General features: G+C 46.3%; 2 protein-coding genes across 2 annotated transcripts in view; one reads left to right on the top strand and one right to left on the bottom strand.

The window, feature by feature from the left end:
* The window catches only part of LOC140374619 (uncharacterized), a 55278-nt gene extending 44716 nt beyond the window's left edge, over positions 1-10562 (bottom strand). Inside the window, exons 1-3 of the mRNA XM_072461548.1 lie at positions 10000-10562; positions 6520-7942; positions 5229-5391 (exon numbers count right to left, since the gene is read on the bottom strand). Coding sequence (XP_072317649.1) covers positions 5229-5391; positions 6520-7942; positions 10000-10138 — 1725 coding nt within the window. The 5' untranslated portion in view covers positions 10139-10562. The remainder of the gene's footprint in view (positions 1-5228; positions 5392-6519; positions 7943-9999) is intronic.
* A 946-nt stretch (positions 10563-11508) lies between these two features.
* LOC140374618 (uncharacterized) lies at positions 11509-15534 on the top strand. The gene is made up of 2 exons (XM_072461547.1): positions 11509-11512; positions 13540-15534. Exons 1-2 carry the CDS (start codon positions 11509-11511, stop codon positions 14910-14912), a joined length of 1377 nt encoding a protein of 458 aa, XP_072317648.1. The 3' UTR covers positions 14913-15534.
* Positions 15535-16425: the final 891 nt, after the last annotated feature.

Here is a 16425-nt window from a genome sequence, read left to right as displayed (position 1 = left end):
GGTTTTAGAGCGAGACTCTGGAGGTGACACTAACACTTTCTCTTTGTTTCTGTGACAAAGACGATTATTTCAGTCTTGTCTGAGTTCAGCTGGAGAAAGTTGTTTTGCTCCACAAACTGACTCTGGCACCAGCAGGAGGCCGGTCCAGACACTGTTCTGTTGGATGCAGTGACAGAGTGAATGGTCCATATTCACCTGCCGACAGTGGAACATAGATCTGACTCGTCTGCACATTTTCACTACGTATCAACTGACCTAACGGCAGCATGTAGAGGTTGAACAGAAGGGGACCCAGGACTGACCCTTGGGGCACTCCACAGGTCAGGGTCATGTGGTCTGAGACACAGCTACCAATTTCAACAAAGTACTTCCTGTCTTCCAGATAGGACCTTAACCAGTTTAGGGCAGTGCCAGTGATGCCCACCCAGTCCTCTAGTCTCTGTAAGAGGATCCCATGATCGACAGTGTCAAAAGCAGCACTCAGATCTAACAGAATTAAGACTGAGGCTTTGCCCGTGTCAGTGTTCAGGCGGATGTCATTTATCACCTTGCTGTGTTTGATCTTCACTTGTCTATGAATTGTCTTGATGTGGACAGTTTAACTCATTCCTTTAGGGATCATCTCAAAATGTGTTGAAGCTGAAAAGACTTAATTTTTTTTAGTCTCTCTACGATAGTAGCTTGATAGACCTGCTCACCTCTAGTGAACATCCCTGAACATCCTTTGGTAAGTTTATATTTAGAAGTTATGAACTCTCCAAATAATGTCACCTGTCGCGCATGTTTGTTTACGTAATCCACATGGTCCACGGGCTCTAGGGCCTAGGGGCCCTCGGGCCCTACGGCACATCCCATTCAACCGAAACTGTGAGATGACCACATTGAGATAGTCTCAAGAGGAAGAGAGAGTGAGAAACTAATGTTTCTTGTCAAAACCTGTAATTGTCAATTGCTTGAGTTTAGACCTTAGACATGTCAGAATGACAGGAGCAGGACACGTGAGAATCTCACGTCTTCTGTGATTGGCCGAAACCTCATGCAGGGTTTGTGTTGGTCCTTCTTCCGGTCAGTGCGTAGCACGTGACTAGAGCCGAATCTCTTGATCATTTGCTGCGCCGCGTCTTGCCGCAAAAAAGCTTTTCCAACTTTTCTGCACCAGCCGCGTTGGCGACGGCGACGCCCGCCCCGCTCCCTGCTCCCCCGCACGCACCCGCCATGCTCCGCGCACGCACCCGCCGCCTAATGTTGGCCTAATGCTCGTTGCTGAGAGTTTTTTAGCATTTCAAAACAATGACTGCAACAAAAAGACTAAATGTAGGTTCATGAAGGAATCCTAACTCTAAAGAGACTATGTTGGAAAACTGAGCGTCTGTGGAAAACCTCCAGTCTTGAGGTCATAGGTCACGCCTCAGAGAGCTTGTGTCATCTCACAATGAAATGATGGAAAGTTCCAGATCTGATTACTTCCTCCAGCTAATTACATCCAACAAGAAAAACCTCAAAGTGTTTGACACTATAAGTTCTATTGTTTGTCCTTCAGCTGCAGTGGCTCCTGTTTTCTGTAAAGCCGACAGCAACTAACGCCTCAGGTTCTTTATCGATAAGATCAAGATGATCAAAGACCAAATCCCACTCCTTTTGTGTGATAAACCGGCTTCTTTTAAGCCTGTCACTCTAGAAGACATCTCAGCTCTGGTGACCAAGATGAAACCCTCCTCTTGTACATCAGATGCCCTTCCCTGCAGGCTCTTCCTCAAAGTGTTTGATGTTATTGGCCCCTGGGGACCAAAATGGTAAATCTCTCTCTTTCTCCCGGTGTGTTTCCTGGTCCATTTAAACATGCCACAGTAGAACCTTTACTGAAAAAGACAAACTTGGACCCGACAAACCCCAAAAGTTTCAGACTTATTTCAAAGCTCCCGTTCATGTCCAAGATCCTTGAGAATGTGGCTCTGAACAACTGTCAGATTTCCTTGATCAGTCAAACATTCACGACTCTTTTCAATCTGGTTTCCACAAACATCATTCTACGGAAACCGCATTGCTAAAAGTGTCCAGTGACATTATGATGTCTGCTGATTCTGGAAAATGCACTGTTCTAGTTCTGTTGGATCTGTCTGCACAGTTGACCTTTGACACCGTCGACCATCATATCCTGTTAAACAGACTGAGGGACCTGATTGGACAGGGTCAGTTCTTCATTGGTTTTCCTCATATTTATCCGGTCGGAGCTTTAAGCCTCGTCCACACCGCCGCGGCCGAAGCGTCCAGTTTTCACTCAAAGTCTATAGTAAACGCGTGTCAAGCGCGTTGTGCGTTTCCCGCGGCGCGATTTCTTTGTTTTTGCGGCGCGATTGGTGTGTTTTCATACGTTCTCGACGCTTTGAGCGCGCGTATAAGGCGACCGAGCCAAAGCGGCTGGCGCAACGTGTTCAGATTTGTTCAGCTCGCTGCAGCAGATGCGCCGCAGCCAATCAGAGATGACGTGCTACGCACGGCCCGGGAAAAGACCCAAAACAAACCCCGCAAGATAAAAAAAAAATCGTTAAAACGCAGCTCTTGGAGCAAATAATGATATTGACTAAACTCTGCTCAGCTCTGAAGTATCTGCGGGTCCCAGACGGGCCCCGGGGCCCATCGCCTCCGCTTTTGGACTTTGTAAAGTTAATAAACCAAAGCCATGGTCCAACATTAAACTACATTTACACCACGAGAAAAGCAACACAGCACAACTCCTCCACTGAGCATGTGCAGGACGACTCGGACGCACGTCTGCTGCTGAGTGTATTTAGTCCGGCGCGTCGAGAACGCGCGTCCAGTGCATTTGTCTTTCTAATGTACATGCGCTCAAATTCTGCGTCGGGCGCGATTCAGCCGCAGCGGTTTGTATGAGGCTTTAGTGTCGCTGCAAACCAAATCATGTCTGACTGGGCTGATCTGTTGTGTGGAGTTCCTCAGGGCTCTGTTTTTGGTCCCGTCTTATTTTTGCTTCATATAATCCCCCTGGGAAAGAGTTTAGTGATGTGTCCTACCACCTGCTCATGACGATATTCAGCTATATTGCTCTTTTAAACCTTCTGAGATCTAGAAGCTGAACTCCTTGGTCAGTTCATCCTGGAGAGACTCAGACACAGGACACGAAAAGATAGTTTAGCAGTTTTATTACGAAGGTTCTTTGGCGCTCAGACCCCGGCGGAGGACATAGTGATCATGGGCACTCCATAATCTAATTGAATTAGATGTCTCCCCCCAGGGCCTGGAGACTGGTGGTGGTAGATATGGAGAGAGGGTAGAGAGGATGAGAGGGATGCAGAGGAGGAGCAGGAGAGGTGGTGGGTCGCAGTACGGTCTGAAGCGTCCAAGCCATCTGCCTGAGGATTTAAATGCGACCGCCTGAGCGCTGATTGGGAGTGGAGGAGGAGTTGATTGAGGAGAGGAGCAGGTGCGAGGGCGATGACGCAGGCGTCCCCTGTCCTTACACCCTCCTTCTGTCCTTACACCCTCTCTTCTGTCCTTACACCCTCCTTCTGTCCTTACACCCTCTCTTCTGTCCTTACACTCTCCTTCTGTCCTTACACCCTCCTTCTGTCCTTACACCCTCTCTTCTGTCCTTACACCCTCCTTCTGTCCTTACACCCTCCTTCTGTACTTACACCCTCCTTCTGTCCTTACACCCTCCTTCTGTCCTTACACCCTCCTTCTGTCCTTACACCCTCCTTCTGTCCTTACACTCTCCTTCTGTCCTTACATCCTCCTTCTGTCCTTACACTCTCCTTCTGTCCTTACATCCTCCTTCTGTCCTTACACCCTCCTTCTGTCCTTACACCCTCTCTTCTGTCCTTACACCCTCCTTCTGTCCTTACACCCTCCTTCTGTCCTTACATCCTCCTTCTGTCCTTAGCCCCTCCTTCTGTCCTTAGCCCCTCCTTCTGTCCTTACACCCTCCTTCTGTCCTTACACCCTCCTTCTGTCCTTACACCCTCCTTCTGTCCTTACACCCTCTCTTCTGTACTTACACTCTCCTTCTGTCCTTACACCCTCCTTCTGTACTTACACCCTCCTTCTGTACTTACACCCTCCTTCTGTACTTACACCCTCCTTCTGTCCTTACATCCTCCTTCTGTCCTTACACCCTCCTTCTGTCCTTACACCCTCCTTCTGTCCTTACACCCTCCTTCTTGGCCAGGAAAAACTACAAAACCTCTTTGGGAAAAAGTAGAAACCTGGAGGAGTCCATGGTGAAGGAGGATCTGACTCTCACAGACGGACAGGCCACGCCCGCTTGAGTGCGATGATGGAGCTGGGGAGAGGTGTCCTGGCATGGTGGTCGACGCAGATCAAGTTAGGTCTTCCAGGTGAACTTAAACAGGGTTCATTTGTTTAGTGCAAATAAAACAATGGCTGAATAAAAGCTCTCTGGAGCTAAACGCAGGGATAAACCAGTACTTGGGTGTTTTAGGCCAGAGTGCTAAACCAAGTCTTAGAAACTTGGATGTTCTATTTGACACAGACATGTCTTTAGAGCTCCACTCCAAGCAGCTGACGAGGAACTGTTTCTTTCAGTTGAGGAAAATCTCTAAACTCAGGAAAATGGAGTCTCAAAATGATCTGGAACTTATAATTCATGCATTTGTGTCTCACGTTTAGACGATTGTAACAGTTTGTTTTCCTGTTTAAACAAGAAGGAACTCTCTCGTCTGCAGCAGGTCCAGAACTCTGCAGCGAGGATCTTGACAAATCTCACAAATAGAAGGGCCCACATTTCACCCTCAAAGCCCTTCACTGGCTGCCGGTCTCCATGGAAACAGTTTAAAATTCTAGTTCTGACTTTTAGAGCTTTGCATGGTCAGGTCCCTCTGTACATCAGCGATCTGATCACACCGCACACTCGCCCTCGCTCACTCAGGTCTTTGGATCAGGACCTGCTGTTGGTTCCTCGCACTCGCTTTGGGACCAGAGGAGACAGATCTTTCCAGACTGTTCCAGACTCTGGAATGATCTTCTGCTCTCCATTCGGTCACTGGACTCTGTTGTTGCTCAAAACCTTTTTATTTAGTCGAGCCTTTTAATTGCATTTGCTTTAGGGTCTGATTTGACAGTATATTGTTGTATGTGTATCGCTCACTGTAAGTTTTTAGTCTTTTTATTGTTTTATTCTGTGTTTTTGTGAAGCACTTTGTGACTTCTGTCTGTGAAAGGTGCGATACAAATGAAATGTACTTACTTACAGTGGCTCTGCTCTCTGCTCCACACTTGTATTTGCTGAATAGACCTGAGTTGTGTGCAGTTGTACTTGTGTCTTTTATCTGGACTTGGTTGCCGTGGTCTCCATCAGCCTCTGTCTCCATCTGTGCAGTTGAACTTCTGGCTGGAGGTTCCCAGTCTTCATCACTGTCAGTGTCAGAAGAGTTCTCAGTGTCTTCCTCAGTGTCTGAGTGTAACTGTGGGTCTAAGCTGATGTCTGCTCCTAATCCTCCTGCTCCTCCTCCACACTGCTCTCCCTGTGCTCTCATTGTTCCTCTGAGTGGAAATGCTTTTCTCTTTTGCGCTGTTTTTGTTCTTTTATATTAGAAGTTTTATCATGGACTGTACCGCTGAATGGTTTGTCGACTGAATGGTCAGTTTTAGCATCACACAGTGAAAATACATCACTAATAATAATGTTTGGAGTCTCTAATCTCAGTTCCTCTGCTTCCTCTTTAATCTGAGGAGCCTCTGGGTTTTCCTGCTTCACTCTGGGCTCCTCCTGAACAGCTGCAAGACTAGGCTCTACCTTAAAACCTGCAGGACCGGGCACCTCCTGAACACCTGAATGATCGAGCTCCACATTACACCTGCAGGACCAGGCTCCTCCTGACACCTGCAGGACCGGGCTCCGTACTGTGTTCCGTTATGTTTTTTGTTCTATGTTTATTCTTTTTATTTAAAAATGGAACAAATTAAATATATTTTAAAATAAATGAAATGTAATTGTGTCTCAGACCACGTGTCCCTGACCTGTGGGGTGCCCCAAGGGTCAGTCCTGGGACCCCCTCTGTTCAACCTCTACATGCTGCTGTTAGGTCAGCTGATAAACAGTGAAAATGTGCAGACGAGTCAGATCTATGTTTCCCTGACGACAGGTGACATGAGGTAAACCATAACGAGAGAGTCTGTGGTGAGAAGAGAAGCTTTATTTGTCCCACAAACTGTTGTTTAGAACAAAAGGACAAAAAGCATCAAACTAACACTAGATACACAAAACTCTCCCAGCGTCATGAGCAGAGCAAACACAAGTGCTGCTGTGAATGGAACATAGACCCCAAGGCTCCTTTGTTCTCCCGAGTTTGCACTGATCAAAGGTTCTATTACAGGCTGAACAACTGTAAGGTTCTTCTGCTGCATGAACGTGAACACTGTACTGCAGCGCTCCTCCTGGTCCTCTCACTGAAGGAACAGCGGCATGATCCACCAACACTCAAAAACCAAAGAGTAACAAAAGAACTCTTGAACTTTCAGCAGTATTAATTAAGGAATGGCTAAAGTTCTTGATTGTTTTCTTGGTGTTCAAGGTTCTTCTGGTCAGGTGTTGTGGAGGAACTGGTTCCTCTGGAGAACTCAGCTGAAGGTTCCTGTTCAGCGTCAGAACTTTCCAGTCTGTCTCTGTGACGGTGCATGTGTTTGCTGAGATGACCTTTATGAGCAAATGTTTTCTTACAGATCGAACACCTGTAAGGTCTATCTTTAGCGTGAGAGGTCATGTGGTCGTTGAGATGACCTTTATGGACAAATGTTTTCTTACAGCCTGAACAACTGTAAGGTCTCTCTCCAGAGTGAGTTATCATGTGTCTGTTGAGATCACCTTTACAGGGAAATGTTTTCTTACATACTGAACAACTGTAAGGTCTCTCTCCAGAGTGAGTCATCACGTGTCTGTTGAGAATACCTTTAAGGGCAAATGTTTTCCTACAGACTGAACAACTGTAAGGTCTCTCTCCAGAGTGAGTCATCATGTGTCTGTTGAGATCACCTTTACAGGGAAATGTTTTCCTACAGCCTGAGCAGCTGTAAGGTCTCTCTCTAGGGTGAGTTATCATGTGTCTGTTGAGAATACCTTTAAGGGCAAATGTTTTCCTACAGACTGAACAACTGAAAGGTCTATCCCCAGTGTGAGTGGTCATGTGGTCATTGAGACTACGTTGACTAACAAATATTTTCTTACAAACTGAACAGCTGTAAGGTTTCTCACCAGTGTGGGTGGTCATGTGGTCGTTGAGATGAGCTTTACAGTACTTTGCGGATGATGATCCTCCTTTTCCTACTCGTGCTTCTCCTGCTCCTCCTTCAGTCCCTGACACGTGTCCCTCTGTGACAGTGGCTCTGCTCTCTGCTCCACACTTGTATTTGCTGAATAGACCCGAGTTGTGTGCAGTTGTACTTGTGTCTTTTATCTGGACTTGATTGCCGTGGTCTCCATCAGCCTCTGTCTCCATCTGTGCAGTTGAACTTCTGGCTGGAGGTTCCCAGTCTTCAGCACTGTCAGTGTCAGAAGAGTTCTCAGTGTCTTCCTCAGTGTCTGAGTATAACTGTGGGTCTAAGCTGATGTCTGCTCCTGCTCCTCCTGCTCCTCCTCCACACTGCTCTCCCTGTGTCTCTCTGAGCTCTCGTTGTTCCTCTGAGTGGAAATGCTCTTCTCTTTTGTGCTGTTTTTTTTCTTTTGTATCAGAGGTTTCATCATGGACTGTCCAGCTGAAGGGTTTGTCTGCTGAATGGTCAGTTTTAGCATCACACAGTGAAAATACATCACTAATATTAATGTCTGGAGTCTCTGATCTCAGTTCTTCTGCTTCCTCTTTAATTTGAGGAGTCTCTGGGTTTTCCTGTTTCACTCTGGGCTCCTCTTGAACACCTGCAGGACCGGGCTCCATCTTAACAACTGCAGGACCGGGCTCCATCTGAACACCTGCAGGAGAGAAACAACCAGGTAAGAAACCCACTGAGATGGAGAACTCTTTTACAGGGGCGACCTGGGGCAAAGGAAAGACTCGACAGAACACAAATCATAAAAACAATTTCCACTAATAATAAGATATTTTTATGATCTTTATATGAAGGACATCAAGGTGTTGTGAAATGCAAAGCTCGTGCACGCCAAACTGTACGGTGGCCTGGACTGAGCCAACGAGTAATGGAAATGGTGCTCAAATGCAGGGCATGAATTCAAGACAGACACGACCGTAGTGAGCCGCTTATGCAACTGAATGTCTCGACCGCCCGTGGCAAAGAGTGGGAACAGATCGTTTTGAGCTGGGAGGAAAACTGACCTTCTTGCTGTGGACTATCTATACAGGTCTTGAACAAAACTAAATGTGATAATGTTATAAACCGCCTGAAATTGTTCTTTGCTCGTCACGGCATTCCCGAGGTCCTAATGTCGGACAATGGGCCAGAGTTTTCCGGACAAACATTTGCAGACTTTGCAGCAGCTTATGGTTTTAAACATGCCACAAGCAGCCTCAGGTATCCTCAAAGTAACGGGAAGGCGGAACCTGCTGTACAGACTGTGAAAAAGCGACAGATCCTTATCTCGCTCTACTTGCCTACAGAGCTACACCTCTTCAAAACAGACACAGCCCTGCAGAACTTCTGATGGGCCGACGTCTGCAAAGAACTGTGACAGTTCTGCACTTGCTCAGAAGGAAAGGAAGAAGAGGATGTTGGATAATACAAACTTTAAAAGGCGTAACGGATGATTTTTTGGCCCAAATCTGAGTCTCATTTCCTCGTGGCGTGGACGGCCGATTAGTCCTGCCACGCATCAATCATAGAACGCACCTACTGCTCACCTGCAGCCGCGTGCGGCTCGTCCTCAGAGAGCAGCATGTTTCCCCGTGGCTAAGCGCATGGATTTATCATAATATAGTTCCCTCAGTAACGGGACAAAATGAAGACGGAGAAAGACAGTTCGAGCTCAGAAGAGACAGAAATCTGCGGGAGACGAGAGATGCGATGCACTAATAAACAAACGCACGTCTAGTCGCGAAGCTTTTCTCTGCATCTGCACGGGTTAAGTTCACATGTGCACTTCCGCTTGAGTTCTCCAAAATGGTCCATTACGCCTTTAACAGACGTCACCGCGCAAAGCCTTTGTGCAAATGATCACCAGGAGAACAAGTGTGGGTGACTGATGCCACAACACCAGGCTCTGTGGTCCAGAGTCACTCTACACCGAGATCTTACACAGTGGATTCACCACAGGGAACAGTGAGGCGCAATCGCAGGCATTTGATTCCTTTACAGTCACCAGTGCAAGAGAAATCTGATTTGTCTGTAGTGCAGAAAACACCTGGTGTAACTCCTGTTTCACCTGTGAACACTGATGTTAGAACTAGATCAGGGAGAGAAGTGGTCAAACCTAGAAGACTGGACTTATGATGTGGACAAATACAACAACAAATCTGGAAACAAACAAAACTGTTAATAAGAGATAATATCGTTTGAGGCAAAGACAAAAAAGAACATGGCATATTGTTGCACATTTGATTTTAAGTGTTATTGGTCCAAAGGGATGTTAATTAAGCAAAAGCATTATTTTTGGTTTGTTAAAAAGGGAGATGTGGTAAATTCTGAATCTTGTTTTATACTGACATGATTGTTATGAAATGACGTGAGGCAGAAGCCCGGGGCATGTTGGGTAATTCAATAAATGTAGTTGTTGAAGCACGCAGTGGTCCCACGTATATTAATGTTTAACACAAGAACACGACATGTCTAAAGGCAAATAGAATTGTTTTAGTGCCATTCTAGCCTATCACAGACAGACCTGTCAGTGACCTTGACGTTTGACACAGATTCTCTCTCTGTTGCTGCCTTTTGGACACGTCATGTGTTACATTTGATCTTTGTTCATTTACTTCAGTCTCTGAAAGTGGTAAAAGTCTGTTTTATAGCTGTATTTTATGTGACTTTACGTTATATTTGAGTCACTAGGTTTAGATTGAAAGAAGCTGTTTTTCTTACCACTGGATGACACTGGAATTGTATCGTGGAGTCCTTTTTCAGATTCTAAAACAAATATCCGTGCTTTTAGCTCATGAATTTCTTGTTGATATTTCCGACAGCGTTCACAAGAGTCTGTTTCACTTCTTCTCCCGGACATGTCGCTGGCTCCTCAGATGTGTCCTTAAAACTGTAACAATGTTCTTCAAATCCTTGGTTTACTTAAAAAAGTCAAAAACAACAATGTTTGGAAGACAAAAAATGATTACTCTTCTTCTTCTTCTTGGTTTAGTTTAATGGCGATTGGCACTCAATGTATGTATATATACAGTGCTCACCCAGACGATCACAAATAGTCCTTATTCCGCAGTATGTGCAGCCCCTTCCTTAGCATCTGGTGCTATTCTTCCCCGGTGACATCTTTAACGTCTAAAAAAGTCCTCGCTGCTTCAAGAATCACGTTTGTTCTGACTTTCTCTGAAGTCCAAAAGTACAATTTATGACCATAACTATGAAGGCCAAAAGTGATTTTTATCCACAGAGACGGAATCTTTGAACACTTTTGTTTCGCGTCTTCGCTCTTTAGAAACAGGAAGTAAAAGAAATGTTTACTTCCTGGGTCAAAACCCACCGAGACACACGTCATCACATGTGTCCAATCAGCTCCTGAGCCGCGCTCACAAACCCCGCCCCCTGGATAAACCGCCATCGTAGAATTTCAAACGCGAATCTGACGCGGCGCAGCAGCGACACACGGACCAAAACAATCTGGAAATACGGTACTTTTTCAGCTTTAAACGCTTTGTACGAATCAAGCGCAGGCTCCAGACGAATGTGACAGACGGTAACCACGGGCAACCCCACGTTTTATACCATTTAATCCACAAAAAGACGCTCAAACTAATGCTAAAGGAAACGCCGCGGTAAGCTAGCGCCTCTCCAGCAGCGCGCATGCGCACTTACGTATGTCACGTGATGTGTGGAGTTTATTTACATCTTCAGAAATGACTCTCTATTAAGATAAGATATTCCTTTATTGTCCCACATGGGGAAATTTCATTGATACAACGCAGGAAGATACAGAGGCTTTACAACGGCATGACACAGTAGTTCTAAGACTTTCCTTTAGGAAGATGTGTCATGCCGTTGTAATGCAACTATATAATAGAATCATTTCTGAAGACGTAAATAAACTCCAGTTCCAGCTTCATCTTTGGGAACTTCACATGTTCATATGATGAAAGTATGTAAACTGCTCTCGTGTTCCTGTTCACCGTGATCCCAGAAAGCACCTTTGGACAAACAGATTGATCGCGTGCGTGGTTCTGAAGAGACAGCTCCACTAGATCATCTTGCAGACTCCACATCTCCGCTGGGTCGACTTGTACAGGCCCAAAAGCGACGCTATGGCCTGTGCATTGTCCTGCAAACATTCCCTTTGTGTTGTGTCAGGCTCACGTTATTACAATTACACCGTAATGAGCCCATTTCCTGCTTATCTGCGCGGCCGATGGCAAACACCTGAGATCAATGGGTTTGTCCACAATAATTCAAGACTATGTGCAGAGTACAGTGAGGCAATGCTATATTTGCACTGGCCTGAGTTAAATGACAAAAGCGCGACAGGAGCTCCAGGTTAAGTTTGGAGACTTGCAGCTGTCCAGAGCAACGTGAACAAAGACGGAATAGACAAACAACCGACAGTGTATGGGTCAAACTAGATCTAGTCGTATGGAAACGTGGTCACAACACCATGTCCCGATGACCTGAGCTGAGCGTCCACGACTCGAGCGTGTGAAAGATTCCTTCGCCACAGTCTGGGACTACTTTCTGTCTGATCACTGTGAGTTCCACCTTCCATTAAACAGTTAGTTTATGACGTTGCCATGGCAGCGGTCCATCTCTGAAACCTATGGAAGGAATGTTTACTTTGAAAACAAATTACACCATCATAGTACTGTACATTAAAGGTTAAAGGTCATTCACCAGGCTTAGGGTTAAGGTTAAAGGTCATTCACCAGGCTTAGGGTTAGGGTTAAAGGTCATTCACCAGGCTTAGGGTTAAGGTTAAAGGTCATTCACCAGGCTTAGGGTTAGGGTTAAAGGTCATTCACCAGGCTTAGGGTTAAGGTTAAAGGTCATTCACCAGGCTTAGGGTTAGGGTTAAAGGTCATTCACCAGGCTTAGGGTTAAGGTTAAAGGTCATTCACCAGGCTTAGGGTTAAGGTTAAAGGTCATTCACACAGTGGTGCTTCTTTTATCTTACATCATTGACATTTTGCTGGAGCATCTTTTTTGAAGGCATTTCTCTCCACAGTATATGGAGTTTAAAAAAGAGCTTTGTAACCATTTTATTTGACAGAGGTCAGAGGTCGATGCAGAGCAGGCAGAAGAAGTCCCGCTCTGTATTTGACCCAACGTGGATAACCCTAACCCAACCAGTCAAACGGTTCCATCCCACATGTCCCAAAGTCCACTAGTCCAAAAGTCCACAGATCAGATCAGATCTGAATGTTCCACCTGGGTTTTTACTTAAATCCCTGGACACTTGTATCACAGTGAGATTCACAACAGGCTCACCCACCTCCGTGTCCTCTGTGTCCTCTGTGCCTGGGCTGGGTGACCTTTGGGTGCAGGAGGGTCACACACTGGGTGTTTTTAGTTTATAATATATCCTGGCTAAATTCACATCTATGCTGGACCATGAGTGTCCCCCCTGCAGGACACTCTGCCCCCTGCAGGACACTCTGTCCCCTGCAGGACACTCTGTCCCCTGCAGGACACTCTGTCCACTCTGGAGAGCAGCTTCAGTGACTGATCCACCCTCGCTGTGTGAAGGAGACGTTTCACAGTCTTTCCTTCTGCTGCTGTCACACTCTACAACAAACACTGTTATACACATGTGCAAAACTGTCATACTCTTCGTAATCTTGTCTTATGCTAGCTGTTTTTATTTTTATTTTATTTGTATCTTTATTTATTTTCCCCTTCCATTCCTTATTGATAAATGAGAGGTTTTGTCTATAGGAGTTTTTTGTTTATAAGAGTTCTTCTATTAAGAGTGTTTTTTAAACTTCTGTCCTTTTCCTCTGTATCAACCTGCGTTGCAACAATGAAATTTCCCCATGTGTGGACAATAAAGGATTATCTTATAAAGTCATATGTAGTTGTGGCCCTCGTGCTCGTGTGCCTGGTGCAGAGCAGAGGGTCATTATGTCCTGCTCACGTCATACGTACAGCCTGTCCCATGTGACCACTGACTGGGGAAAGAGTGTTCTCTTAAGCTGCTCCAGCAGCTTGGAACCCTGACCCATCAGACTTGAGGGAGAGCTGATCTCTTACGGGATTTTATACAATTTAAAACAGAAAGCAAATGAATCCTTTAAAAACGGTCTGTGGTTTTAAATGTAATTCTGTTTTTATTTGTTCTTAAATATCTTATTATTAGTGGAATTGTTTTTATGATTTGTGTTCTGTCGAGTCTTTCCTCTGCCCCAGGTCGACCCTGTAAAAGAGCTCTCCATCTCAGTGGGTTTCTTACCTGTTGTTTCTCTCCTGCAGGTGTTCAGATGGAGCCCAGTCTTGCAGGTGTAAAGGAGGAGCTCGATCTTGCAGGTGTAAAGGAGGAGCTCGATCTTGCAGGTGTAAAGGAGGAGCCCGATCCTGCAGCTGTTCGGGAGGAGCTCAGAGTGAAGCAGGAAAACCCAGAGACTCATCAGATTAAAGAGGAAGCAGAGGAACTGAGATTAGAGACTCCAGACATTATTATTAGTGATGTATTTTCACTGTGTGATGCTAAAACTGACCATTCAGCGGACAAAGCCTTCAGCGGTCCAGTCCATGATAAAAGCTCTAATATAAAGGAGGAACAACGAGAGCTCAGAGAGACACAGGGAGAGCAGTGTGGAGGAGGAGCAGGAGGAGGAGCAGGAGCAGACATCAGCTTAGACCCACAGTTACACTCAGACACTGAGGAAGACACTGAGAACTCTTCTGACACTGACAGTGCTGAAGACTGGGAACCTCCAGCCAGAAGTTCAACTGCACAAATGGAGACAGAGGCTGATGGAGACCACGGCAACCAAGTCCAGATAAAAGACACAAGTACAACTGCACACAACTCGGGTCTATTCAGCAAATACAAGTGTGGAGCAGAGAGCAGAGCCACTGTCACAGAAGGACACGTGTCAGGGACTGAAGGAGGAGCAGGAGAGAAGAAACACAAGTGTTCTGTTTGTCAGAAGAGATTTAAGACTAAACAAAAGCTAGAAACACACACCAGAATCCACACAGGAGAGAGACCTTACAGCTGCTCAGTCTGTACGAAAACATTTGTTCATCAACGTAGTCTCAATGACCACATGACCAATCACACTGGAGAGAGACCTTTCAGTTGCTCAGTTTGTAAGAAAACGTTTTCCCTTAGAAGTCAACTCACCAAACACATGATCACTCACACTGATGAGAGACCTTACAGCTGTTCAGTCTGTAAGAAAACATTTTCACGGAAAGCTACTCGCAACGAGCACATGATCACTCACGCTGGAGAGAAACCTTACAACTGTTCAGTTTGTAAGAAAATATTTGCTCGTCAACGTATTCTCAACGACCATATGAACATACATACTGGAGAGAGACCTTACAGCTGTTTAGTCTGTAAGAAAACATTTGCCCATAGTGGTAATCTCAACAACCACATGAACACTCACACTAGAGAGAGATCTTTCAGTTGCTCAGTTTGTAAGAAAAGTTTTGCCCAGAAAGGTAATCTCAGCGTCCACATGAACACTCACAGTGGAGATAGACCTTACAGCTGCTCAGTCTGTAAGAAAACATTTGCCCGTAAAGGTACTCTCAGCAGACACATGCACCGTCACAGAGACGGAGCAGAACGTTCTGACACTGAACAGGAACCTTCAGCTGAGTTCTCCTGAGGAACCAGAACCAGTTCCTCCTCAACACCTGACCAGAAGAACCAGAACCAGAAAAGGTTTATTGGTATCATCAATGAACAAAAGTCACAAACATAGGAACTTGTCTTTGGTGATTCGATGCAACACAAAACAATGAAGAAGTCATAACAATAAACCATTTAGGGGAGCGGCCTCCTGCCTGAGGGGAGTGGCCTCCTGCCTGAGGGGAGTGGCCTCCTGCCTGAGGGGAGCGGCCTCCTGCCTGAGGGGAGTGGCCTCCTGCCTGAGGGGAGTGGCCTCCTGCCTGAGGGGAGTGGCCTCCTGCAGAGATAGAAGTCTGCAGCCGATCACCTTCTCAGCAGAGGGCGCTGTAGTCTCTGTTTGTCCCTGGCTGTGGCTCCAGCGTACCACACGGTGATGGAGGAGGTGATGGAGGAGGTGGAAGAGGTGATGGAGGAGGTGATGGAGGAGGTGAGGATGGACTCAGTGATGCTGGTGTAGAACTGCTCCATCATCAGCTTGTCTTTCCTCAGCTGCTGCAGGAAGTACATCCTCTGCTGGTTCTTCTTGATGAGGAGCTGATGGTGGCTCCTCCCACTTGAGGTCCTGGTGATGGAGGAGCAGAGGAGGTGGAGGGAGTCCACAGTGGTGATGGGGGAGTCTGAGATGGTGAGGGGGAGGCTGTGTCTTCTGGGCGTTGAACTCCAGGTTGTTACCGCTGCACCAGCCGCTCCACCTCCTGTTGACAGACTCATCCCCGTAAGATGAGCCCAATGAGGGTGGTGTTGTCATGGCAATGAGGGTGGTGTTGTCATGGTGATGAGGGGGGGTCGTCTGCAAACTTGATCAGTTTTACGGAGTCGTTGCTGGAGGTGCAGCAGTTTGTTTACAGGGAGAAGAGCAGGGGATAAAGTACACAGCCCTGTGGAGCTCTGTAGGCGAACTGCAGGGGGTCCAGTAGGGGTCCAGCAGGGGGGAGGTGAAGGACTTGAGGGGGGGAAGGACCAGGGGCCCAAATGCCAGTGCCACAGGTCTGTAGTCATGAAGTCCAGTGATCCGGGGCTTCTTGGGGACGATGATGGTAAAATGTCATGTCATTCTATCTCTGCTGTTATTGTGTGCAGAGAATATGAGAATATGGGTTCCTGATAAAGATGGTCCGGCGCCTTCTGTATCGTGAAGTCATGTGTCAGGACATGGATTGAATCTTTGCATCCGTGATGGTTGTTCTGTCTCTTTTGGAGCTGATTTGATTGTGATGATGTGTGTACGTGTCAGTTTGTGTCACTGCCTTTAAAAGGACTTGTATTGTCATTGTTCTGGAGGACGAGGGACAGAGACCTTTGTCAGGGACAGTGATTATTTACTGTGCACGAGTCAATAAAGAAAGACAAACTCTGTTATATTTCATTATTTCTTGGTCATTATTTGCAGAAATTCTACAACAATTTGGTTTGGACAGCCTCATTCGGACAGCCTCGTTTGGAGAGCCTCGTTTGGACGGCCTCGTTTGGACAGCCTCGTTTGGACAGCC

The sequence above is a fragment of the Eucyclogobius newberryi genome, unplaced genomic scaffold (genome assembly GCF_026437365.1).
Source record: "Eucyclogobius newberryi isolate DKJ021-1_F unplaced genomic scaffold, fEucNew1.0.hap1 SCAF_3, whole genome shotgun sequence".
In the NCBI taxonomy this organism is placed as follows: Eukaryota; Metazoa; Chordata; class Actinopteri; order Gobiiformes; family Gobiidae; genus Eucyclogobius; species Eucyclogobius newberryi.
The sequence above is the reverse complement of the archived record's forward strand: the minus strand, read 5'-3'. Positions and strand labels throughout refer to the sequence as shown.